The sequence below is a fragment of the Euphorbia lathyris genome, chromosome 2, assembly GCF_963576675.1.
Source record: "Euphorbia lathyris chromosome 2, ddEupLath1.1, whole genome shotgun sequence".
In the NCBI taxonomy this organism is placed as follows: domain Eukaryota; kingdom Viridiplantae; phylum Streptophyta; class Magnoliopsida; order Malpighiales; family Euphorbiaceae; genus Euphorbia; species Euphorbia lathyris.
Window position 1 is genome coordinate 117,592,516 of NC_088911.1, and position 27,423 is coordinate 117,619,938.

General features: G+C 36.4%; 1 protein-coding gene across 2 annotated transcripts; it reads left to right on the forward strand.

Moving 5' to 3' along the window:
* Positions 1–221: 221 nt before the first annotated feature.
* LOC136219652 (protein LIKE EARLY STARVATION, chloroplastic) lies at positions 222–4,604 on the forward strand. Of its 2 annotated transcripts, XM_066007128.1 has the most exons (5): positions 222–877; positions 1,314–1,981; positions 2,502–2,692; positions 3,082–3,570; positions 4,244–4,604. In XM_066007128.1, exons 1-4 carry the CDS (start codon positions 376–378, stop codon positions 3,554–3,556), a joined length of 1,836 nt encoding a protein of 611 aa, XP_065863200.1. In that variant the 5' UTR covers positions 222–375; the 3' UTR covers positions 3,557–3,570; positions 4,244–4,604. The 2 variants fall into 2 exon arrangements, with proteins under 2 accessions (XP_065863200.1, XP_065863199.1); XM_066007127.1 differs by lacking the exon at positions 4,244–4,604 and having other exon boundaries at positions 3,082–3,703.
* The last annotated feature ends 22,819 nt before the right edge of the window (positions 4,605–27,423 follow it).

Sequence of the window (27,423 nt, forward strand, 5' to 3'; positions counted from 1 at the left end):
GACAAAAAATAAAAATAAAGATATTATAATTTGATTTTTAAAAGATAAAGACTTAACAGTTTACATGAAAAAGATAGACACTAATAAATTATTTACGCTTAAAATTTTTTAAAATTTTAATTCAGAGGATTGAAATATACGTTTTCTCATCCCATCTTTCACAGCATTGCCACGTAGCTATACACATGGAAGAAACAGTTAAATGCCGTTGAAGCAAGAAGATTTCAGGAAAGGAATCGCCGCTTTACTCTAACCACACGAAAATCTAAACAGAAGTGTACAGTTCACTCCATCCATCACCGTTAACTTCGATATCTGCTTCAAAATCATACTTCACCGCCACTCTCCATTCTCTTTTCCTCGTTCTACTCAAATATGGCCACCCATCTCGCCGCTTCCTCACGCGCTACGTCACGCGCCTCTCCCTTTCCGAAAACCACCAAGCCCCTCTTCTTCCCACTCGAACAATCCTTTTCATTCACTACAACCAAAGCGAGGATCATCGGAGGGTTCAGTATCAGGGCATCAAATGATGGCAGCTCCTACTTGGACATGTGGAAGAACGCTGTGGATCGCCAGAAGAAGACTGTTGAGTTCGAAAACATTGCCGGACGCATTCCCGGTGATGAAGATGGCACTGATGCTGCTGGCAATGGTGCTGCGAATGTGGATGTTTCTAAGAAAAATGACGACTTCCAGAAGATTCTGGAGGTTGACACGGAGGAGAGGGACCGGATTCAACGAATGCAGGTGATTGATCGAGCTGCCGCTGCAATCGCGGCGGCTCGTGCGATTCTCAAGGAAAAGCGGCCACTGGATGATGAGGAAAATGCCGTCGACTATGATGAAGAACCACTTCTTGAAAGCAAACAAGAAGGTAGAATTTCATGTTCTTACATTTCATCTTTTGCGTAGTTGAATTTTTGCGCCTAGAACTTTAACTTCTACGTGCTATTTCGCTAAAATGTAAAATAATTGGGATCACGAATTGCCAAACAAACAGTGAGGAGAAACACTTCTTTTAAGTCCTGTGATTTTTGGTTGGCTTGATCATGAATCTCTCAAGTAATAAAGATGAAAAGATTTTTGTCATTTATGGTCATTTTTAAGGTACTATGATCGCAGCCTTATTTTGTCGGCAGGGATGTGGAGGATGGCAAATTGGCCATTACTGAAATAAAAGATCAGATCAAAGACTCAATCCATCAAAATTAATTAATATTGTCAAGATCTGTTTATTCCAGTTAGGTTTATTATAACAATGTTTGCAGCAGTATGAAGTTCTTCGCATTTTTACCTCTGCTATGATGCAGGTAGCAAGAGTGGGAATATCAGTGTGTCCCAAACTGAGTCTTCTAGAAGCGCAGTGCCTGGTCCAGATTTTTGGTCTTGGACACCTCCTGCTGATACTGACAGTCCCAGGTCTTCAAATGATAATGGTTTCCTGGAACCTAAGAAGGCTTTAACAAATCCTGTTGTGGAAATTCCATTGGCAGTGAAAGAGAAAAGTCTGGATGTTCTCCCAATTCCATTTGAGAGTAAACTTTCACAGAGCAGCTCCAAACCTCGTCTTCCTCCCTTACAATCACTGATGGAAGTTAAAAAGGAAGAAGTAACTATTTCCAGTACAGAGACACCTTCCCTAAAAGAGGAAGAACAGGAATTGGATCTTGTATTTGGAGAGCATTCTATAGAAATAGCACATGTTCTTGATGCAGTTAAGGATGAAGTAGCTTTCAGTGGAACTGATCCAGATGGATCAAGGTGGTGGAAGGAGAAAGGAGTTGAGGAAAGACCTGATGGTGTAATATGCAGGTGGACAATGATTAGGGGTGTCAAAGGTGACCAAGATGTTGAATGGCAAGAGAAGTTTTGGGAAGCTTCTGATGAGTTTGGTCATAAGGAACTTGGTTCAGAGAAATCAGGAAGAGATGCAACTGGAAATGTATGGCGCGAGTATTGGACTGAATCCATGTGGCAGGTTTGTAGATTTGTTCTCGTAAATTCTTTTGTTGCTCACTTGCTTGTATGGTTCCTCAATGCTGGATTCTGCAACTATCTATAAATGCCCATTGAATATCTGTAAATAGGACAGCAACTTGATTTTGCATATTTGCTTGTTGATTTTGTTAGTATGGTAAATATACTTGGATTAGTAACATATATAGTCATTGTGATTCCTGATAATAGGCTGCATCATGCTTTGTGACTCGTTTTTTAAGGCCATTTTCCTAGTTTCTGTGTGGTTTCGAAAGGCCAGGTCTTTTCACCAACACATTTGAAGTACTTCACGTGTATGATATTTAATAAAAATGTCTACAGTAAAATGGTGAGGAAAAAATTCAAACTCTTGGTTGCCAAATTGAATGTTCATGGACGAGAAAGTTAAATGAAGGGGAAACTCGTTGGGATTCATAAGGAAGATTGTTTTGTTAATATTTCAAATTTAGCACCATTGGCTTCTATTACAAAACTTAAAACTGTATATCTGATACTTTCAGGAATCTGGACTTGTGCATCTTGAGAAAACTGCAGACAAGTGGGGGAAGAATGGAAATGGTGACGAGTGGCAAGAGCAATGGTGGGAGCATTATGATGCCTCTAACAAAGCTGAGAAATGGGCACACAAGTGGTGTACCATTGACCCAACTACCCAGCTTGATGCTGGTCATGCTCATGTTTGGCATGAAAGGTATTCAAAATTTAATATGAAACTGAATGAAAATATATCTCTTTTTTCGTCTTCAGAGCATGCTTAATTGATAACGGAAATGTGATTTAGCATGTAGACCAACTAATGAGATATTTTTGACTTGAATTTAAATTGCACGCTGAAATTCAGATATCAATCTCTAATGTACTTCATTGTCACAGCATATCATTATCAAAAATTCTGGAATTGCTTCTGTGCCATGATTGTTATTCTGTGCAATTGTTTTATGGCGGTTCATCATATACAGAGTTGATACATGATACTCATGTTCAAGCAATTGACTATACTTTCTGAAAGATGGATTCAATTTGTGCTCTTAGATTTTAGTTTCTGAGGATTTTATTTGATATATTGTGTACAATTTGTAGGTGGGGTGAGACATATGATGGACACGGTGGGAGCGTGAAATACACTGATAAATGGGCAGAGCGATGCGAGGGGGATGGTTGGACAAAGTGGGGCGACAAATGGGATGAACATTTTGATCCAAATGGTCATGGTGTGAAGCAAGGTGAGACATGGTGGGAAGGTAAGCAGTATGGTGAAAGGTGGAACCGCACTTGGGGAGAGCGACATAATGGTTCCGGATGGGTTCACAAGTACGGGAAGAGCAGCTGTGGGGAGCACTGGGACACCCATGAACCGCAAGAAACATGGTATGAGAGATTCCCGCACTATGGTTTCTATCACTGTTTTGAGAACTCACCCCAACTCCAGCAAGTTCAGAATCTGTCTGAGATACAAGAACCACCCCAACTCCAGCAAGTTCAGAATCTGTTCGAGATACAAGAACCACCCCAACTCCAGCAAGTTCAGAATCCGTCCGAGATACAAGAACCATAATATTTATTCTTTCGGTATGTTTTAGTAGCTCATTTCTTTGCTGCTGTAATTAGTTTATAGTTCATCGCATCATGAAGCAGTCTTACACTGCAAAACATAAACTCCTCTCTCTTGACATAAATCAATCACCAGCTACGTGTCTGCTCATTCAAATAATCTTTTTTAATCATATCCAATTATAAGTTAAAATTAGTATTAAAAGTAGGGAACCCATTTGTCAAAAACAGGTTGGTTGTATTCCTTGAGAACATTGGGAAGGATCTACACAACATAAGTGTGAAATATAGTTCATATTTGTGGGAAACAAACAAACATTATACTAATATTTTGGCAGGAACGTGTTCTTTCTGGGAACTACATCCAATTAGTTAGATAACATCACACATACCAAGTGACCACAACACAGCAGTTTTTTAGGCTAACATACGGGTTTAAAATGAGATGAAAGATCAAAATCTTAGAGCCAAAAAAAGAAGAAAAGATGAGAGGTTTAAGAAGCTATTTGGTAGTGTTAATGGTAGTGGTAATGGCCATGGCAGAGTGTAGTGAAAGTGTACCTTTCAGAAAATACCATGTGCACATAGTGAATAACTTGGAGGGAAATGAGAATCTACATCTAAGCTGCAAATCAAAAGATGACAATCTGGGTGTTCATGATTTAAAGGTGAATGAGGAATTCAGTTTCAGTTTCAGGGAGAATATTTGGAGAACGACTCTTTTTTGGTGCAACTTCGAGTGGAGAGAAGGAAATGGAGAAGTTCATCATGGAAGTTATAAAATATGGTGGGACGCAGCATATGGGGGTGGAGACGTTTTGATTTCTAAAAGTGGTAAGAATTGCTTGTGGTCAGCAAGAAAAGATGGCTTATACTTGAGGGATGCTCATCAAAATCAGTATGGAAAAGTTTATGTTTGGGAATCTTAGCTCATTTCAACGTCTATACTAGTAGGCGGGTAAAGTCCAAAAATAAAGGAACAATATAGAATAGTTAAATTTAATACTAAAAATTATATATAATTACCTTGTATTAGACATTTTATTTTCTAAGGCCTCGAGTAATTTAGATGGATGATGGATGCACTATTCCGGAAACAAGAACTACATGCCAATTTCAATTGATATTTAAAACTTTTACCATCTCAATTGAATTGGATCGGATCGAATAACTGATCGAATCAATAAAATTCGATTTTTTCGGTCTATTAGGTTTTCGGTTAATTCGATAATCTTGTTTAACCGAAACCAATCGAAATAAAATTTAACCTAAAGTTTAATTAGATTTATAAATGGATGATTAATAGCCTTTTCAGTTTATAATTTCTCAATATTGACAAATTGATTTGCAAATCATGATTATTTATACATTTTTATTTAGTCAAAGCTATTTTATTAAGTCTATAATTGATTTTTTTTTTCTTTGTAGTAAATGCAAATCAATAATTTGAAAGTTTGAAATGTAATTAAGGGCCCGTTTGGTTCAGCTGTTACGGTTGCTGTTTGCAGTTGCAGTAAGCTGTTAGCTGTTTGCAGCTGCAGTAACCTTTTAGCTGTTTAATTACTAGTGTTTGGTAAAATTATATTGAATTGCTGCTGTTCGAATTTAAAATGTCTAAAATGGACATGTTTTAAATTAATCAACGATGAAATTATAAAAGGGAAAATGTGATACCTATAATGTTTACAACTAGGAATAATTTTACTCTTAACCTCTAAAATGGTGCAATTTCACCCATAATGCTAGCCACTAAGAGCAATTTTACCCCTAACATTGACAAGTTGGATCAATTTCAAATATTATTAGAAAACATAGATATTTTATTTCTTATTCTACACCAATTGCACATATCAGTAGTTTTAAAAAAGAGATTTCATATTTTTTGTGATTTAATAATAAAATTGAAAATTAATATTTATAAATTCGGTGAAATATTTGAATTTTTTTGTCTAACTCGTACAAAAGTCAATATTTTTTTTATTTTCTTAAAAAAATCATGTCTAATCATATGTTTGTGATCTGTTACTAACGATGATAAAATGGTATGTAAAGTGTGGATGATAATATTCATGACCAAGAATGCAGTTTGATAAATTATTTCTCAAATTGACCCAACTTGTGAATGTCAGAGGTAAAATTGATTTTGGATGCCAACAATAGGAGTATAATTGCACCATTTTAGACGTTAAAAGTAAAATTACTCCTAGCTATAAATGTTAGGGGTATTTTTGCACCTTATCCTATTATAACATAAAAAATGTGTTACACAAATTAATAAAACTAATTTATATAAAAAATAAAACATTTATTGAACGCAACAAAACATTGTTTTTTCGGTAATTATTTTGTAGAAATATAAATAATATTAAAGAATAAACATATTTTGTGGAAATAAAAATGATAATTTTGTCAATAACAAATAGCTACAAACAGCTGTTTATGAAAAGCTCCAAATAGGAGCTTTTTGTGAAACGCTCCAAAACGCTGCAGATTTCAGAAAAAACGCTAAACGCTGCGGTTATATAAACCTAACCAAATGCTATTTTTTCCGCGGTTTGGAGTGAAACGCTAAACGCTCATCCGAAAAGCTAAAACAAACACTCTCTTAGACTTAAAAGCAATTGTATTTCAATATCACTATAATAATTATAATTCCCGTCTCTAAAAATTTATAATTAACGTAATTCATAGAAAGTACTTTATGCATTAACTTTTTTTCATATTTTAATGAAAAAATACGTATTTTTTTTTGGTAGAAAAGGAAAGGAAAGCAAAGCAAAACAAGTAACTACACCGGGATTAGCCTATGAAAAAATACGTATTAAAACTGAATCAAAATAATTCGATTTATTTATTTATTATTATTCGGTAATGTACAAATTCAAATTCAACCGGACTGGGAAACCAGTAAACCATGAACATGTCTATTGGTCAAGTCTGCACATTGATTAAGGAAATCAGTCTCTAACAACTTATTATGTGCTAATTAATCAATTTTTTTTAAAAAAAGAAATTAACGAATAATATGAATTGAATAGCTACACATGGTTTTTGCCCAATAAGTTTGTTGTATTTCTAACAAAGCATAAGCAAAACGACGTGTTTTGCATATGTAACTACTAGTTTTGAAATTAGACAAATTTATTTAGGTTTTTTTTCGGCATACTTCAAAATTCTTTTAAACCATATATCATTTGATTATTGCGGGCTTATTAGACTTTTCCAGGTGCATCATTTTTATTGGCTGATTATGATATCCCAATAAGAGCATTGCATGTGCTTCACCTTTCGAGGGACGCGTCTAGTTAGCACGCCCTTGGTAATGATTTGATAACCACCTATCTCTCAGACGAGAGTAGACATGTCGGGTCCAGGTATCCGTCCAGCCCAAGATCCAGTCCGGTCTAGGTTTATTAAAGTCTGTCTATTTTTTAAGCGGGTTTGGGATTAATAAAAATAGCACGGACTGGTTCAATCCGACCCGACTATTAATACTAATTAATAAATTAATATATTTTTTTGAAGGAATAAATTAATATATTTATATATTAAATATTTATTTTTAAATACAATATTTATTTTTTAAAATTAAAAATTATATATATATATATATATATATATATATATAGATGAGATCAGGTGTGACACATTTCTTATGGTGTGACAAGCCTTATTGTGTGACAAGGACCAATTTTGTAATTAACCAAAAGAAGGTGACAAATTTGTAAATAAAAGGAAAAAGAAAATTGTTTTATTTTTTTTCTTTAAAATGCATTTTCCCAACTTTTCCAACCTCGTTTTTCAAAAAATTTTATATCGTTGGGCTCGTCTTAATTAAACGATCATTTTAAGATCCATGAAGTTCAAGTAAAAAAAATTTCGGTGAACAGAATCTGGGTGGGCGTTTTCCGGCAAACAAAAAAGTGTCCAGAAAATTCTCAAAAAATTTCAAAAAATGTAAAACATTATTCTAAGAAACTTTAATTCTTAGGTCGAAGTGAGATTTCTTACGGTTTAGTCCCAATAAAACTTTTTCCTTAATTTTATCCATTTTACATGCTTCAACAATTTGTTGGGTAAAAACTCTAAAGAATCTCGCTTTGAGCCAAGAATTAAAGTTTCTTAAAATAATATTTTACATGTTTTGGAATTTTTTGATAATTTTCTGGACACATTTTTTTGTCATACTTACGTTGTTCCAAATCAATGTATCATATAATACTTATATTGTTCCAACAGAAAATTATTTTATTTCTTTTCTTTAAAATACATTTTTTTGACATTTCTAACCTCATTTTTTGAAAATTTTTATACTATTAGACCCGTCTAAATTAGACAGTCATTTTAAGATCCCTGAAGCTCAAGTAAAAAAAATTCCGGTGAACGGAATCCGAGTGGACGTTTTCTGGCAAGAAAAAAGTGCCCAGAAAATTCTAAAAAAATTTCAAAAAATGTATAACATTATTCTAAGAAACTTTAATTCTTGGGTCGAAGCGGGATTTCTTACGGTTTAGTCCCAATAAAACTTGCTCCTTAATTTTATCCATTTTACATGCTTCAACAATTTATTAGGTCAAAACTGTAAGGAATTTCACTTTGAGCCAAGAATTAAAGTTTCTTAAAATGATGTTTTACATGTTTTCGAATTTTTTGATAATTTTCTGGGTACGTTTTTTTGTCCTACTTACATTGTTCCAAATCAGTGTACCATTTGTTCCAACATAATACTTGTATTGTTCCAACAGAAAAATGTTTTATTTCTTTTCTTTAAAATACATTTTCTCGACATTTTTAACCTTGTTTTTTGAAAAATTTTATACTATTAGACTCGTCTAAATTAGACGGTCATTTTAAGATCCCTGAAGCTCAAGTAAAAAAAATTTCGGTGAACGGAATTCGGGTGGGCGTTTTCTGGCGAGAAACAAAGTTCCCAGAAAATTCTCAAAAACTTTCAGAAAATGTAAAACATTATTCTAAGAAACTTTAATTCTTGGGTCGAAGAGGGATTTCTTACGGTATAGTCCCAACAAATTGTTGAAACATGTAAAATGGATAAAATTAAGGAAAAAGTTTTATTGGGACTAAACCGTAAGAAATCCTATTTTGACCCAAGAATTAAAGTTTCTTAGAATAATATTTTACATTTTCTGGAATTTTTTGAGAATTTTCTGGGCACTTTCTTTCTCACCGGAAAACGTCCACCCGAATTCCGTTCACCGGAAATTTTTTTACTTGAGCTTCAGGGATCTTAAAATGACCGTCTAATTTAGACGAGTCTAATAGTATAAAAATTTTCGAAAAACGATGTTAGAGATGTCGGAAAAATGTATTTTAAAGAAAAGAAATAAAACAATTTTCTTTATCCTCTCTTTCATTTTATTTACCAATTTGCCATCTTGCCCTTTTTAATTATCATCAAAACTACGTAGTTTTGTTATGTCACACAATAAGCTCCTTGTCACAACTTAAGCCCTTGTCACGCTGGATCTCACCCATATATATATATATATATATATATATATATATATATATATATATATATATATGTGTGTGTGTGTGTGTGTTTGTGTGTGTGTGTGAATTTATATGGGTTGAGATTGAGATTTGATTTTTAAGCCCGAGCCCAGACCGTTTAAATTAATAACGGACTTGGCTGGGCTTGGACTGAACATTTTTATCTAAAAAACCGATAGGCCCGACCCGAGTCCGGCCCAACCTGACACATGGCCAGGTCTAGGCGAGAGTCAGGCTTTGCCATCCGGAATAAGGTTCTTAACCTAATTTGGATATTCGGACCATCTTTATAAGAATCTCTCGCCCGGGTGTCTCATGTCTGGTTCTATGTATCTTATCATGGCTGAATCTCAACCCTTTTTGGAACATTTTACTTGGTTCTCTCTATGGTTCCATCCGGGAATCCACTCTTTTGATAGTGTTCATACTGCACATGATATACTCCTTTCGGGCCCTATTACGTATGTTATCAGTGTTGGGGTTTAGTGTCCTACAGTCAATTATTGTAGGATATAAACCAGTTACAAATGAATTGTTCATTATCGTTTGTTTTATAAGATATAATAAGTTTAACTATATAAAGGCATTTAACTTTTATCAGAACTAATCAAGTTAAATAAAAGAAATCCCAAAGTTTATTTAAGTAATTATAAAGTGTTCATACAAACATGAAATGAGATATAACTTTATAATAAAACTGATAAACTTAAAACAATTCCAAGTCAAGTAATGTGTTTATGAGGACTAACATAATGCCCAACTGTCCAAAAATTGCATCTCCAATTAATCCTATAAGACTATGCTCTGAGGATGTTATGTTTCACTTGTAGCAAAATAGCAAGCCATCATACGTTCCATCACTGTGTCATATTCTATCTAGATATATATGAATCTTCAAGCAATCTATGAGTAGTATCTATCATCTACATATGATTTAGTTCCTGTAAACTAGTAATGATGATGAATCATGAAGGCCCACTTATAAAATATAAGCCTTTTATAAACATGCATAATATATGTCACTTGGGTTTTTAAGTTGAAGCACAGAAGAAGTGAGAGGACATAATAAGCTTAAATGATAGTTATATATTTCAGAAGAAGTAGTAATTTCTTATTATCTACTATGAACTTTTCTTAACATGGGACTTGCATATAATTATTTCAAAATTTAAGATAATGACAAATTACATGATACAACTGTGCTAAAGTATCAATTATAGCAACTACATGACAACATAAGATGATAATACATTAAAGGAACTCATAAATCAGGACCAAGTAAAGTGGACATAAATCAGGACCAAATTCAATTAACCATCAAAAGGAACTCATTCAACTATGACAAGAATAATACATTACAACTGAAATTAATCATTAATGTCAAAGAAATTTAAAACATGCTTCATTTAAATAAGAGGACATAGATGCCAAACACCCATAATCAAAATAACCCTCAACACAAAAGACTAAACAATAAGATAGGAATGCAATTCACATCAAACCATAGCATCAGAAAAAATGTTTTCACCATAACATCAAATTGCATTTCATAAGGAAAAGCACAACATCAATTAACCAACTCTACATACTTTGAAGCCAAATTATGCTCTACAAGCAGAAAATTCAAGCATCTGATGAAATAACACAAGCAGAATCAAGGAGCTGGAGAATAAGGTGTTATTAATTCACAATAACCCAAGTTCAACCAGCAATGCTAAAACCCATAATATACATATATGCGTTGAATTGAAATTTGCCAACTACCAATTTCCAACAGAAAAAACAGAGAAACCATCTCAAACCCAAGCAATGTAGCAGAAATCCCCAGAAAAACCAAAGAAAAACCGAGGTTGGGAAGAGATAAAGAGAGAATGGACACGAACCTCCGTAGCTTTGGATTCCGATCGATTAGAAACTTAGAATCGTCCTAATAGAGTGGTTCAAAATCGCGAATCAGAGAGGAGAGGAAGTAATTTGCGAATCACATACGACTTTCATTTCAAAATCGCCGTGAAGAAATCACATGGTATGCAGCGTCGTGAAGTCTGAGTGAAGAAATCACATGGTATGCGCAGCGTCGAGAAGTCTGAGTTTACCGTGGATGCTTTTCTCCAACAAATTAGATTTGAGCAAGAAAATAACCTAATTGCTCATGGGCTTTCATATACTGTTATTTAATTAAAGCCCACTGGTGCACTTTTTAATTCAGCCACTACAAAAATTAGCTAAAAGCCCATTGAGGCACTTAATCAAAGTGCTGCTACAAAAAGGCCAGTAAAGTCCTATTTTTTGTAGTGTATCAAATTAACTCCAAACTTTTCCTGTAGCACCAAATAAAAATCACACACCCAATAATTATAATATATATTAATACTAAGGTATAAATTCTAGAAATTTAGACACGGACATGACAAAAAGTATCTTTATTTTTATTACTTTCTTTTAACTTTTCTTATTTTATTTTATTTGTAATTTCAGACTATTATGTTATAGATTATGTATTATGTTTCTTTATGTATTGATATTGGTAGCAAAATGATGGAGGAGTTTTGACTTTTGGAGATGGAAGAGTTATAGGCTTAAAGAGTTGCACACCTCTTAAGACGAGGGTGTGAAGTTTATCATATTTTACGTGACATATCATCCTAACCTAAGCGTGGTAACCTACTTGCAAAATATCCATTCGAATCCTTATTTTTACTTCTAAACTCTAATTTAACCATTTAATTTCATATTTAAATCATTCATTCACTCACTCATTCATTCATTTACATTCCAACTTAATTAACTCTCAGTAACCACTCATTAAGACTTCTGAATTTGAAATGAAACTAAGGTGTACTCATATTAATTATGAATAAATATGAAAGTGTAATTCATTTAGGGGTTAAGGTTTTAGGGATTTTACATAGTCTTTGTTCCTATCCATAGGGATGAATTCATTGAGCTTTTATTTTGAACAATGTGCCTTTTCTCTTGAAATTTAGAAATCAGTTTTTTTTTATCTTTTGGGTAAGGCAATTTACACCAATGCTACCTCCTCTCAACTATTCTCGAGTGCGATGAATCTTAGCTTTAGTCCGTAGATCGGGACTATTTGGTTATTTTTGTAATTATGAAAGCATGGGATTGCTGCTGACATCGTCTTTGATTGGAGATTGATTCCACTTATGTCGTTTATTTTTTTAGGACTAAGTCTGAGGTGGCATTCAACATAAATGATAGAAGAAATTGATGTTTATTTTCTTATTTTCATTATATTTTAAAATATATAACATTACAAATGTATATATACTTAAATTCAAAACAACAATCAATTACAACTATAATTCCAAGACTTGCTAGCTTCCAATCTTAACCAACTTATTGCATGCTTCAGCGTTGTTCAATAATAATAATAAATAGTTTTAGAGTGGTGAAGAAGTTCCAAAGGCAGCTTTAAAGATCATTTCAAAAGCATTTTCAGAATAAGATTTAAACTTGTGTGGATCAATAAAGTCCTTCTCTACTGAAACAACAACCCTAAGCTTACCCATGTAACTTATCATTCTCATCTTCAAACTCTGAAATTCCACATTGTTAAATATAACAACCATTAATAATTTTAATTATAAAATAATAAATAAGAAGTAAATATAAAAATTATTGTTAGAGATGACATATCTTCGGTCACTTTTAAATCACTAAAAGTCAATTACTTATATAAGGAGTGTTGAACCACCTCTCGTGAGGTGGTTCCTAGAGGTCGGGTTGCACCAACATTTCATGCCCTCTAGTTCCACCTATAATGGATATCTTCGTTGATAATGTTTTAATTATATATACCTGTGGTGGACTGGCTATGGAAAAATAGAAGCCACTGATAGGTTGATTAGTTAAAGTCATTTGTTCCACTGGTCCCATTAAATTGGAGATCCCCATGCTTGTGTACTTTGACGTTCCATGCAGAAATTTAGATACAACTGTTAGACGAGGTGCCGCGGCCTAATCTCCCGGGCGGACCGGGGGGTGGACAACCTCATGGCGACGTAAGCGGTGATTGGCGCCGAAAGCAACCAATCGTGGAATCAAGCTGCTCGGCAGGACCGGAGCTCGGAGATATGGAAGAGACGCCACCCATGAATGGGAAAATGAACACCGATCCCTTGCGGGAGACCGGTGTGGGTTCGGAAAACTTAGGTACGAGCCGAGAAGGCTAGCTCCTTTCCGGAGAAAGACTACTAGGCACCCCGACATCGCCTGGTTATGAACCACCGGCCTCCTACTCAGCATGTTAGGCGATAACAGACTAATCGTATACTTCTTTAAGTTTAAAATTCATTTGAAACCTTTTCTTTCTCTTTTTGGAAACCGTTTTGAGCATATATTATTGAAAAGCCACATTAGTAAAGAATCACCCATTTATATTATACATACACAGAGAAGGGGGAAGAAAGAAGTGATTTATTTACAACTTTATTTAAATGTCATGCTGTGTGTTTATTCTATGCTAACTTATTTCCCCCCAAAACGAGTTTATTTACGTGGTTCGCACCTTAATCGCCGTTGGAACGATTTAGGTGCGTTTTAAAACCCCGATTGGTGAAGTTTACTCGAATCGCCGTTGGAACGACTCAAGTGTTTGAAAATGTTTGAGATAAAAACCTTTAGTAAGAAAACGTGGTTAAACATACAAGTCCATTTTATTTTGTACAAATTCTTTTGAGAAAATGGTTCAAAATATTCGATTATTCACAATGAAAATGATTTTAATTACAAAGTTCACTTAATCCACCTTTGGAACGGATTAAGGTTTTAAAACGTGGTGTTTTGAAAACGATTTGAAATATTAACAAAACAACTATATTTATTTACATTAGGAACCTCTAAAAATTCATTAGTTTAAATAATTAAATTGAAAACTCTCTTTTTGTGATTTATTTTCTCCTTTTATTTAATGGACTCTTTACCTATTATAATTACAATAATAAACCCATTTAAACCAAGATTCACTCCCAAATAAAGCCCATTTGAAACATGGACCCATAAATGGTCCAAAAGAATAAAGAAAATAATTTAAGCATATATATATACATTCAAATCAAAAAGAGAATATGAAAATAAAAGTTAATAAAAAGAAACTATATAATACATATATGAAAATACTAGATATAATACATTTATACTTTAAAGAGGTGGAAATAGTAAATAAATCTCATTAGATAAGAAAATAACATTTATCCAAAATAGTTTCATATAATAAACAATAACATAACCCAAATATCCCAAAACTATATATATACATAACTAATATAGTTTTAAATACCAAAAATAACATATATCCATATACTAATACTTACTAATTAGTTCCCAAAATACCCAAATAAATAACCTTTTAAAATAGAATCTAATATAACTCAAATGAATAAAAAAGGAGAATATATATATACATATACCTATGCTTAAAAAATTGAATAAAAAATGATATACAAACATCCTAAATAATTATATACACTAAATATCTAAAATGGTTTGAAAATATATATTACATAACTATACATATATATATTAAGGATTCAAAGCTTAAAAGTTAAGAAAAATGGACTGAAATGGTATTTTTTACGTTTTGGCAGATTTACCGACGAAAAATCCGTCGGTAAACAGCAATTACTGACAGAAACGGAAAATTACAGCAACACTCCAATTGTTTCCAGATTTATTCAAAAGCTTTAAATTAAGTCTAATTCAATCGTTTTGGATTTTCGAACTACCAAAAATGGATCATAGTTAATAACGGAAATTCCTAAAACAACGTTTTTATTTTAAAACATTATTCGGAAATTCTTTTAAATTAAAACTTATAATTACAACGTTTCTAACACCCGAACTACCTTTTTATCGGATCACGGTTCGTAATGGGATGTCAAAACGAGGTTTTTTATTTTAAAGCAAAAACGAATTTTATTCAACACGAGACGGGAATTAAATAAATACGAAAAATTAAATAAAACGTGATAAATAAATAAATGACAAAATAAATAAAATTATAACATAAAAATAAATAAAGGAAAGAAATAAATTAAATAAAATAAAACGAGTCTAGTCCTCGGATAATACCTCAAGTTCGGTATCTGACAGTCGAGGCCGATTGATTCCACGAGTCGTGATTTTTCGGTTTTTTGTGTTTTTTAGTAAAAATTTAACTTTGGGAAATTCGGAATTTTTGAGAAAAAAAAATATTTTTCTAAAAAAAAATCACTTTCTCTCTCTAAAAATGTTTAGAGTGAGAAAGGCTCCAAAATTCTCCTCCCACAAATGCATGGGGATCCGTGCCTTTTTATAGGCAAACGGGTCCCCGGACCAATGGGCGACGCCCGAGTAAAATCGGGCGTCGCCCAAAGGGTTGGGCGGCCGCCCAAAGCATGTTGGGCGGCCGCCCAACCTCGCGTTGGGCTACCGCCCAACATTGTTGGGCGGCCGCCCAACGATTGTTGGGCGATCGCCCAACAGCGTTGGGCGAGCGCCCAACGCGAGGTTGGGCGCGCGCGCCCAACTGTCGTTGGGCGTCCGCCCGACGCGGTTGGGCGCTCGCCCAACGGCCGCTGGGACGCATCTCGCACCGTCGGGCGTGCATGCCCCCGCGGCCGTCGAGCTCGCGTTCCGGGCCGTTGGGCGCTCACGCGTCGTGACCGTCGGGCTCGCGTTCTGCGCCGTCGGGCGTCCACGCGTTGTGACCGCCGAACGTCGAGCGCGCGCTTTGCGTCGTCGAGCGGGTGTCCGACTGTCGTCGAACACGCGTCGGCCGCCGCTAAGCACTCGCACTACGCACATCACAGCAGCGACCCACTTTAACTATTTATTTTATTTTTTCGAAACTTCCGGAATCAATCGCTTTAACCGTCTTGTTTTCAGGTTTTCATCACAGGTCCTCCGACTCGGTGTCTACAGTTGCCCCTACTTTTCTATTTTGACAGTGATGTGTGTGTTTTGAAAACGTTTTTTGCTAACGCAACACATGCAATGTAAAACATATAAAAGTAAAAGACACGTAAAGAGTAGGAGGGAGCATACCTGACCTTCACGCTGCGCGTTCCGGTGTCGTTCTCCGATCCTTTCCATCCTCGCCTCTGAATCGGCCGTCGGTGGATGTTTTTCTCTCGGAATCTAGCGTACGTTGACTATGGGTAAGAATGGCTCAAAAGCAACCTCGGTTGTGGACCGTAGGTAAGATGGCTAAAAAGCTACCTCGGTCGTGAACCGTAGGTAAGATGGCTAAAAAGCTACATCGGTCGTGAACCGTAGGTAAGATGGCTAAAAAGCTACCTCGGTCGTGAACCGTAGGTAAGATTGCTAAAGAGCTACCTCGGTCGTGAACCGTAGGTAAGATGGCTAAAAAGCTACCTCGGTCGTGAACCGTAGGTAAGATGGCTAAAAAGCTACCTCGGTCGTGAACTGTATGTAAGATGGCTAAAAAGCTACCTCGGTCGTGAACCGTAGGTAAGATGGCTAAAAAGCTACCTCGGTCGTGAACCGTAGGAAAGATGGCTAAAAAGCTACCTCGGTCGTGAACCGTAGGTAAGATGGCTAAAAAGCTACCTCGGTCGTGAACTGTAGGTAAGATGGCTAAAAAGCTACCTCGGTCGTGAACCGTAGGTAAGATGGCTAAAAAGCTACCTCGGTCGTGAACCGTAGGTAAGATGGCTAAAAAGCTACCTCGGTCGTGAACCGTGGGTAAGGTGGCTCAAGGGCAAAAAGGTTCTTTCTAACGATTCTGAATTCTTTTAAAACACCGTTGTCTGTATTTTCTCACTGGAGCTATCGTCTCGGGGGTTTAATGGGGACATGTTTTAGTCTGAAATGATCTAGACTAATGATTGTTTTTCTGTTGACTGTCGTCTGTATTTTGACTGGTGTCACTGTTCTGTAAAAATTGACTGTTGTTTGGAGTTCATATCTTGACAATATTGGCTACTGTCTGGGAGAAATGCAGGCTGAAACGGACTGCGAATCGGAGGTCTGTGCGCCTAGTAATTAATTATTTACTTTTTACCTTTATGTCAAATCGTACCTTTTTCACTATTTACGGGAATGTCATTCCCTCTTACTATATAAGGTGGTGGGGTTTCATTTCAACCCCACACCTTCTCTCCCTTCTTTCTCTCTCTAGACTTTGATTTTGGATTATTCTCGGGATGGATTTAGATGAATGTGATGGCACTAGAGGCATGGACGAGGTTTACGTAAACCTAGATAGAGTGGATCCCTTCCACGACCCTACAACGCATCTGAGCCGGACACGCTGCAACGAGGTAAGTAATTTCTCACTTTTATTTGATTCAAACTCTAGGCTTTAGCATTCCTATCCGAACATGATTTGCATGCTAACCTTTAGATTGCCTTAGAGGACTTTAGCTAGAAAACATGAATTTCTTCACTTACAAGTAACACTTGTTTATTTCTGTGTGAGAATGCGCGCTATATGCATGTGAATAACGACACTACGAATTTATGCATGCTAACAGTAAAAATAACGTGAATAGTAAAAACGTGAATAGTGCACGTGAATAGTAAAAAACGTGAATAGTGAAAACTTAACTAATGCACATGAATAGTAACTTAATCTATGCTCCTTGTCAATGCGGACGAGAGTGGATTAAAGAATTAACCAAACCTTACATGAGCGACCCTAAGGGAGAGACTTTTACAGAAAGTTGGCCCTAATTGACCAGATGTCTTTAGGTTAGATAATGAAAGAATGCCTAGTCTTAACACGTCCTCATTGATTGCATGCTTTAGGAACTGTATTTAAATTTTCTTGTCTTGTTCTTTCTAGTTTATTGAGATTTCTGGGACTACCGCCGAGATTCACTCGTGGTATGCTAGGCTGGGCGCCGCGGCGAGAGCCCGCGTGCGCGAGTTGGGCTTCGAGCCTTTTATTGCAGCGTTGCCCCGCACCAACGGGGTATGCGACCGCTTTGGCTTACGCGCCTTATATGAGCGGTGGGTTGACTCGACCCACACTTTCCACTTTTCTTTCGAGGAGATGACCATCTCGCCCAGAGATTTTTCACTGTTGACAGGATTGCGAGGGAGCAGCACTCCCGTTCCCTTTCATTTCGATATGATGCGACCACGGGTCAACCTCGCTAGGCTCGCTGCTTTGATTGGACCGGGAGTTCGCCCAGACGCCAAATCTACTCAGGCGAAGTTTATTTCCACCGCGAGCCTTTTGAGTCGGTGAGATTTTTGCGAGACTGACGATACCGACTTGGCGGTTCGTAGTTTCTTGGTATATACTCTGAGTGAGATGATTTTCCGCACGAAGGGCGGGAAGGTACACGCGGGTCTCATTCAGGCACTCAGCGATCTGGATGCGGCGGCTTCCTATGATTGGGCGGGGGCAGGCTTAGCCTTTCTCTACAAGTTTTTGGATCTGACTTGCCGGAAGCGCAAGGATTTCGGTGGTTACACCTTCGCTTTGCTGGTACGCGACGCCTTTTTGACTTGCCCGTCTTATCTTCTTTGCGTCTTTCACACTCCTAATCCTTGTTTTTACCGCAGGTGTGGGCGTATGAGAGGCATATTCTTCCCAGCCGGTCTCGACCTCGACCGAGAGTACCGAGGCCGCCTCTCATGACCCGGTGGAGAGATTTCGACTTGGGTGCCGAGAGGACACGGACGGTGCCGCGACTTCTAGATTGGATAGACTCGCTGACCCTCAGACAGGTAGACGCTGCCTAGTCGTGTTAGATTCTTGTTTGATCCTTTCTGACTTTCTCTTTGTGCATTTTTTAGATTAAGTTCAGGTGGGACGACCTCGACTTCGGTCCCGATTATACATATGTATCTATGATCCAGGAGCAGCAGTGTGTGCTCACTGGCCCCTGCGTGCGGGCGTGGTATTTGGGGGACCGAGGCATCACCGGAGTTAGTGACGCACATTGGACACCGGGTGAGATCCCCATCTCTATGTTTGCGGTGAGGACCATGCCCCTATCGGTCGTTCGTCGGGACTGGTCTCGCCGGTTCAATGGTAGAGCGGTGTGGGTTCACTCCGGGGGTCGCGAGCTTTACTTATCTACTCTGCTGAGCGCGAGGGATGCCCCGGCGGCAGCGATGGAGGTGGATCCGGTGGCAGATGTATTTTCGAGGGAGGCTGTTGCGGCAGTCTTTGGTCAGGAGGAGGTCCCGGTAAGTGGTTCCGCCCCCTTCTCATTTTACCATTTCATTCATGAGACGTTTAGAGGTTTTTATTGTGTGTTTTTTTTGCAGGAGGGGCCGATGCAAATGAACAATCACTTTTATCTACCCTAAGAATCTTTTCCCTTTATGTGCGTCTCTTTTGAGTCAGTTTTTGAGTTCGAGTGGCTTTCGTTCCTACAAATTTAATCCTAAGGAGTGGATTCTCTACTCTCATTCTTAAGTGGCTTGTTCTGGCATTCTCGATTCCAATAAAATTTTAAAGTATTCTGGGAGTAATATACCCGACCAACGAAAATCGGTTTGTCTACCACTACATGAAAGATGATTGGTGTAGTAGAAAATGTGTATACATGTGGCATGAATTGATTGGTAGAGAGTATTACTCTGGGAGTACTCTAAAATTTTCCCTTCTGTTTGAAGGAAAATAGGCCTAGGCGCAGCGGAAATATAATTTTTTTTTATCTATTTTGTCTATTTTCTTTTCCCAAGATAAATCGTTATTTCATACAAAGAGGGATTAAACAAAAATACATTTGGTTGATGAACTGTCTACCGTTGTAAACAAAGTGCCCACGTGGATGTCACGTCAATCACGAATACAATCAAGAAACCAAAACCAAAAGTTAGTAATCAACCAAATAGCAATCAAGTATAGACTGCCTCTAACGGTATCCACACGAATAAAGACACGGATGGAACAGAGTAAATAATTTAATCGAGTGAGAGACGAGAAGAAATCATATTCCTCTAAATGGTTTAGCTGAAATTCATATGGTAGGGATCTATTTATAGTGTTGAATTAATTGAATCCCAATTCAATTAGGTTTAGTAAATCAGAATCCTAAATAACTTAGGTATTCTATTTAGATAATTATTCTATTTATTAAACATTATCATATATCTAATAAAATATATTTAATAAATATATCCTAATCCATTAAGATAATTAATAAGGTTAGGATAATAATAAAGATATATAATCACATTATATTATCTAACTAATATTATCTCTTTAATTAATTTAACCATAATATAATCTAATTATATTTATCTAAATAAATTAACTAAATAACCCTAATTACACTATATAATTCAGCCCCCCATTCTCTCTATATTAAATTACTATTTCGTCCTCCAATCTTAATTCTATGTGTGGCCTATTAGGTTTTTACCAGAAGTTAGCCGTATATGTTTATTTAAATTAATTCAACCAGATCAATTTAATCGTAAACATATAACGGAATGAGTACGCAAACTGTTTTATCAGAATCGTCACATTCCCCTAGAGAGATAACAAAGGTTGATTCTAACGTTTCAGTATTAGGTCCAGTACAATTCGATCATTCATCAGCTACATCCTTAGACGAATCCGTAACTATGGAATATGTCAAGTTACATATAATGAGACGTCTGTTTTACTTGTTCAGGTAGAATTAACTCTTAGATAGGTTAAGTGAAATCTCCATTTAATTCTTCTACAAGAGGCCCTTGGATATATCTCATATTTATCAAGAGTGGCGAATGATCAATCTAACGTTAACTATCCTGCAATTATTTTATGTGATACTCAACCTTGCTCTCACACACCCCATGGCTCCCTTTGTAGCGGATTGTGCTCACGCACAGAATCAAATCATCACACTCCATAATTCAAAATCACTAATTAATGTTTATTTGAGTCTGATGATTACTTGTACATACTAATACCATTTAAGATGAAATATGTGACACTAGATAAATCCATCCATCGTGTTATCTCAAGTCAGTCCCCAATCCTAATGAACTTCTTCATCGGATCCATGTAACTGCCTAGATATCTCCATATCTAAAGCTTGTGAGATAAGCTCTCTGTTCACAACAGAAGACATAATTACATGCAAGTCTCAACATTGAGTGCCCTTGTTTTCTGTTGGTTCTTTCGTAAAGTGTTAGTTTCTCAATACAATTTTGATATTCAGTTGAAAAAGAAAAAACAAGTAGGTTAGGAAAGGGCATATGTGAATATGAACTATGTAGTTCCTAAAACATGGGATGGGGTAAGAGATTTTCCATTTAAGCTTTAGAATTATATCTTTGGCCATTGAAATCAGAAATAAAATTTCAACTAGCATACCCGTAAACGAGTCTGGTCATATTGTGTTGTAGAATAATGGTTTATATGACCAATCACCATTGATTATAACCTTGATCTTGATTTAGAACAGTTGAATTGAAGTATCTAAGCATTTTTCGGCATCTAAAATATCACTCATCCTACTTGAATTAATGGAGAAAGAGGACTATGCTCTGAGGATGTTATGTTTCACTTGCAGCAAAATAGCAAGTCATCCTACGTTCCATTACTGTTGTTGTTCCATTACTATATATATCAACAATTTAGTTTTATGTTTTTTGAAATATTTGATTTAGTTTTATAGTGTAATCTCAAACCTATAACGCCCTAATTTAGTAAATTGCCGTAATTTAGGATCTACTCTCTTCAATACTTATAATAATTACTTTTAATTGTTAATAAAATTTCAACTTATAAATAAAAGTAGGACAGATTTTAGTTAAATTAATATATTTGAACCTATGATTAGTATTGATTCTATTTCATTCTTCATTTTATTATGTAGGAATGGATAAAACTTGGATGAATCAACCTAGATCTAGTAGTCAATATAGAAGAGGAGTAGAGAATTTTATGGAATTCGCATTCCGAAATGCTTCTGAAAATGGGAAAATCATGTGCCCTTGTGTTAAATGCGTTAATTGTTCTTTTCAAATAGCCGTAAAAGTAAGAGAACATTTGATATGTGATGGTTTTCTTAAAGCATACACTAGATGGGTATTTCATGGGGAGGAATATAACAACTCACCTTCTTCACTCTTTTCAAGTGCTACACATCATTTCAATGTCGAACATGTGCAAGAATGTAGTATGCAGAGTAACACTAGCATACCAGATAACATGGAAGTATTATTACGTGATGCCTTGGAGGTTGTAGATCAAGTTAATGAAGAGGTGTCAAGTATGGATGGAGTAAGATGTGAAATAGGAACCGAAGAGACAAATGAGGAAAGTGATGGAGAAGAGGAGCTTGGACAAAACACTAGAATTGATGATGATGAGTTTAAGACTTTGCTAAAAGATATTAACGAAGAACTCTATCCAGGGTGTAAGAGTTTCTCTAAATTATCTTTCATATTGCACTTGTATCATCTCAAATGTTTGAATGGGTGGACGGGGAAATCATTTAGTATGTTATTGGATTTGTTGCTTGACGCATTTCTTGAAGGTCTATTGCTGCCCAAATCATATTACCAATCTAAGAAAATAATTCAGACATTGGGTCTCAATTATGAAAAAATTGATGCTTGCCCAAATCATTGCACATTATTATTTTGGGGAGAGAGAAAAAATGAAGAATTGTGTAGTAAATGTGGATCATCTCGGTGGGTAATGAAAGAAAAAAAGAAAATGTTGTTGGTGTTAGTGATGTTGAGACATCTTCTACCAAAGGAAAAAAGAAAGCTGCAAAAATTCTGAGGTACTTCCCCTTGATTCCTAGGTTGAAGAGGTGGTTTTTCTCATCAAAAACATCGAATGATATGAGATGGCATGAGGACTACCGTAAGAAGGATGGGTTACTTAGGCATCCAGCATATGGAGAAGCATGGAAAGCATTCAATGCTCGATATCCTGATTTTGCATCTGATGCTAGGAATATTAGACTTGCTCTTTCCAGTGATGGTTTTAATCCTTTCAGAACCATGAGCACTTCTTATAGCACGTGGCCCGTTGTGTTGATCACTTATAACTTGCCACCTTGGAGTTGTACGAAACAGTCTTCTTTGATCTTATCAATGATCATTCCAGGACCTAAAGGTCCAGAAAATAACATTGATACTTACTTACAACCTCTAATTGAAGAGCTGAAGCTATTATGGGAAGGGGTACAAACTTATGATGGTTCTACTAAACAATATTTTAATATGCGTGCAACATTAATGTGGACCATAAATGACTTCCCTGCTTATGCTTATTTGTCTGGATGGAGCACGAAAGGTGAGTTTGCATGTCCTTGTTGTGGGGAATCAACTGATTCAAAATGGTTACGGAATAGTGGCAAACATTGCTACATGGGTCACCGTCGGTGGTTGCCTGATGGTCATCCATTTCGTTATCAAAAGGAATTTTTTGATGGCATAGAGGAGCACAGAAAGACTCCTTTACGAGCTAGTGGTACCGATGTGGTAAGACAGTTAGGTGACATTGAATTTACATCAGTATATACACAAAAATGGTGGAAGAAGAAAAGTAATTTTTATAAACTGCCATATTGGGAATTCAACCTTTTGCATCATAATCTTGATGTGATGCATATAGAGAAAAATATTTGTGATAATTTTATTGGCATACTATTGAATCTTGACCACAAGTCAAAGGACAACATGAAAGCGCGTCTTGATTTGGTAGAAATGAATATCAGACATGAACTCCACACCCAAGTGGATGAGAACGGGAGAAATAAGAGGATGCCTACAACTTGTTTCAATATGACATCAAAGGAGAAAGATGTTTTTTTATCAAGTTCTTAAAAGTGTGAAATTATCGGATGGTTATGCATCAAACATATCTAGGTGTGTGAATCTTAAAGAACGCAAAATCATTGGGTTAAAAAGTCACGATTGTCATATTCTTATTGAAGAACTCCTTCCCGTGGCTTTACGAACATGTAGCCCATCAAAAGAAGTGATTATAATTGCTATAGAAGTAGCTGCATTTTTTAAAGCTATATGCTCGAAAGTTATTGTTATTGAAGAGCTTGAAAAAATCCAGGAGCGAATTGTTTTAACACTATGCAATATGGAGAAGACATTTCTTCCTTCATTTTTTACTGTAATGGTTCATTTGATTGTACATTTAATTGAAGAGGTGAAATTGGGTGGTCCGGTGCAATATAGATGGATGTATCCTATAGAAAGGTATGTCATGTCTTTTACTAAATATATATTGTTAACTAATTTAGTCTTTCTTTTCGAAGGAGTTTTGTTCCTTTTAAATCATCTGTGAGAAATAGAGCGCATCCAGAAGGATCAATTGCAGAATGGTATATAGCTGAAGAATGTCTAGTTTTTTGTTCAAGATACTTGGATGGAGTAGAGACTAGATTTAATCGGCCTTTAAGAAATCCGGATCCTCCTTTGAATGACAATATCAAATATTTATTTTCAAGTGCTGGTCAAACTATTGGAAAAGCAGAAAATATTACCTTGGATGACTTATCATTGTTTCAAGCACATCGTTATGTTTTACGACATTGTGCTGAGATTGAACCGTTTCGGAAGTAAACACATTTTTCCTATTAATTTAATAATATAATTAGTTAGTTTCAATAAATGTTTATGAGACTACTTTCGTGATATAGTGAATTCCTACGGTTGGAAAAGAGAAAAAGGCGTCGTCATGCTAGTCTTGATGAGAGTGAGATACAAAAGATAATCAATGAAAAGTTTCATGAATGGTTTCAAAATAAGGTAACTTTATACGTTTATAAGTTTATAAGTATTCCAAAGCTAAAAATATTGAACTTTGTACCTTGATAGGTTCTTATAATGAATGACAATACAACCATTTCAGAAGAAATTAAGGCACTTGGTAGAGGTCCAAACAAAGTTGCTAAGAGATGTTGAAACACCTTTCCACATGATTTTGATTTGACAAAATTATTTATGTGAATGATAAAAATATTCTAACACATTAAATTTAAATGCTTTGATTTATTCACACTAATGTGTTTGTTCAATGTTGAGTTAAATTGTTTTATAAGACATTAAGATAAAAAGCCTAAAGGCCCATAAGAGGAAGTTAAGCCCACATCAATAGATCAAGACCTCACGGCCCAGCAAGACAAAACGCAGTCGTTCTAAGCAAAGCACTAGCTCAGCGTGAAGAAGGATCGAGAAGCCTTCTATCAATTGCTTCAAGATGAAGCTGCTGAGTTGAACGACAAGAAGTACAAGTCAGCGGGAGAACAGAACCAACTTGTAGACAAAGTATTTCTACTTTGGGTAAAGCTCAGAAGACGCAGTAAGATGTCTGGAGGACTTTACTATGAATGGCAAAAAATTCTGTTCATCTGACGAAAAGCTGCTGAGCACTGCCATAGACAGAAGATACAAGAATCTCATTGGCTAACGACACTGAGCACGTCCAGAATGAAAGCGACAGGAAGCCGTTTGCCTCCAATGGTTATTTCGAAATTCGAAATCACCGGTGCTTGAAGTGTCACTATAAATAGGCCTTTCAAATACTTCATTCGATGCAGATCTTCAATCAAGTCGAAACACTGACCAAATTCATACTTGAAGTTCTATGAGAAAAGCAAAGCAAAATCTTACACCAATTCCAATCTTTATGTAAAAGTCTAGAGTGAATTCATTCATCTAAAGCGTCTTAGCAATTGTTGTTTAGGACAAACACTTATCATTTCTAGAAGAATAGAAAGGAGAAGCTGAGTACTCAGTTATAGTACTAAGCGGTAGGTATAGGAGTGAGTAGAGGTATAGAGGAAGGTACTCTTGTATACTCAGCTTCTATTGTAAAAGGTTTCGTGCTCTACCTTTAAAGAGCTCAGTAGAGGATTCAAAAAGCTCGGAACGAGTTTCGGGGAATGGACTTAGGCGGAGAGGCCGAACCAGGATATGTCTGCTGAGTAACATATTTCTAACCTTTAAACTCCTTTATATATTGCTTGCTATTAAAACTGACTAAGTAACGAACTCACGCTGAGTTGAGTGCACTAAGAAACTGAGTTCAGGAATAGACTTAAGTGCTATCTCCTGACTCAAGGAAAGAAGCAGACTTAGTCACCAGTTGAATAAGCTTGTGTCTTAAATCTACTTAGCGCCGCTGTGTAAACCTTTTCTCAACGAAAAGAAGTCAGCCTTAACGGATAAAATTTTAAATAGTTCCTATCCCTCATTGGAACTAACCTTGTCACGTTATACGGGACCAACAAGTGGTATCAGAGCTTAAAAGCTCACTGAGCAAGATATAACTATCTTGAGCTGATCCCCACAATGGCTGAGAACAGCACTCGTTTCCTCCCAGGAAATTAGACAACTCAGATTCTTCTTGAGGGATTGTCCATTACTCGGCCTCCTCTGTTCTTTGGGTCTAACTACACCTTTTGGAAGAACAGAATGAAAAATTTCATTCAGGCAACAAATATGAGTGCATGGATTTCTATAGTCCAAGGCCCATTTGTTCCTGTTGAAACTATTGACGGCCAAACGGTTGTTAAAGATGAGACTAAGTGGACAGAAGATGATCTCAAGAAGCTACAAAATCATGCTTCGGCTATAAACATGCTTCACTGTGCGTTAGATGCTGTAGAGTACAACAAGATTTCAGGTTGTGAGTCAGCGCAGGAGATCTGGAAGAAACTGGAGGTCACCTATGAAGGAACCAACAAAGTTAAGGAGTCCAAGGTGAACCAGCACATGAGGTTGTACGAGCTGTTTGAAATGAATGATGATGAAGGAATCTCTGAAATGAACTCAAGATTCACGAACATTATCAACGAGCTCAAAAGACTTGGCAAGATCTTTACTAAGGAAGAGCAAGTCAAGAAGATACTGAGGAGCCTTCCCAAAAGCTGGCAAGCCAAGAAAACTGCTGTTGAGGAAGCTCAAGACTTGACCACCTACAAGTATGACGAACTCATTAGATCTCTACTGACCCATGAGATCTCAATGAAGAATTTTGAGGTGAAGGAGAAGTCTGAGGACAAGAAGCAAAAGTCTCTTGTCATGAAAGCTGACTCCACTGATGGGAGCTCAACAGACGATGAAGAGATGGCCATGTTCACTAGAAAAATGAAAAGGCTGTTCAGAAAGAATGATAAGTATTCAAAGAAGCCTTACTAGAAGTTTGACAAGTACAAAGCTGAGTCCAGCGACAGCAAGTACAAGAAGGACAGCTCAAAGCCAATCACATGCTTTGAATGTCATCAAACTGGCCATATCAAATCAAGCTATCCTACCTTGAGGAAGGAAAAGAAGAACAGCAAGAAGGCAATCGTGGCAACCTAGAGTGATAGTGATGAGTCATCATCATCAGGAGCCGATGCCACTGAGTCAGCAAAGATCTGCTTCATGGCAGATGAGCTTGCTGAGCCTTGTGTT

Bases quoted from the DNA above. Each gene is read 5' to 3' on its own strand.
- LOC136219652 (XM_066007128.1), top strand. From the start codon at position 376: ATGGCCACCCATCTCGCCGCTTCCTCACGCGCTACGTCACGCGCCTCT. The intron at 878-1,313 runs GTAGAATTTCAT...GCTATGATGCAG, and splicing joins TCTTGAAAGCAAACAAGAAG to GTAGCAAGAGTGGGAATATC. The intron at 1,982-2,501 runs GTTTGTAGATTT...TGATACTTTCAG, and splicing joins GGACTGAATCCATGTGGCAG to GAATCTGGACTTGTGCATCT.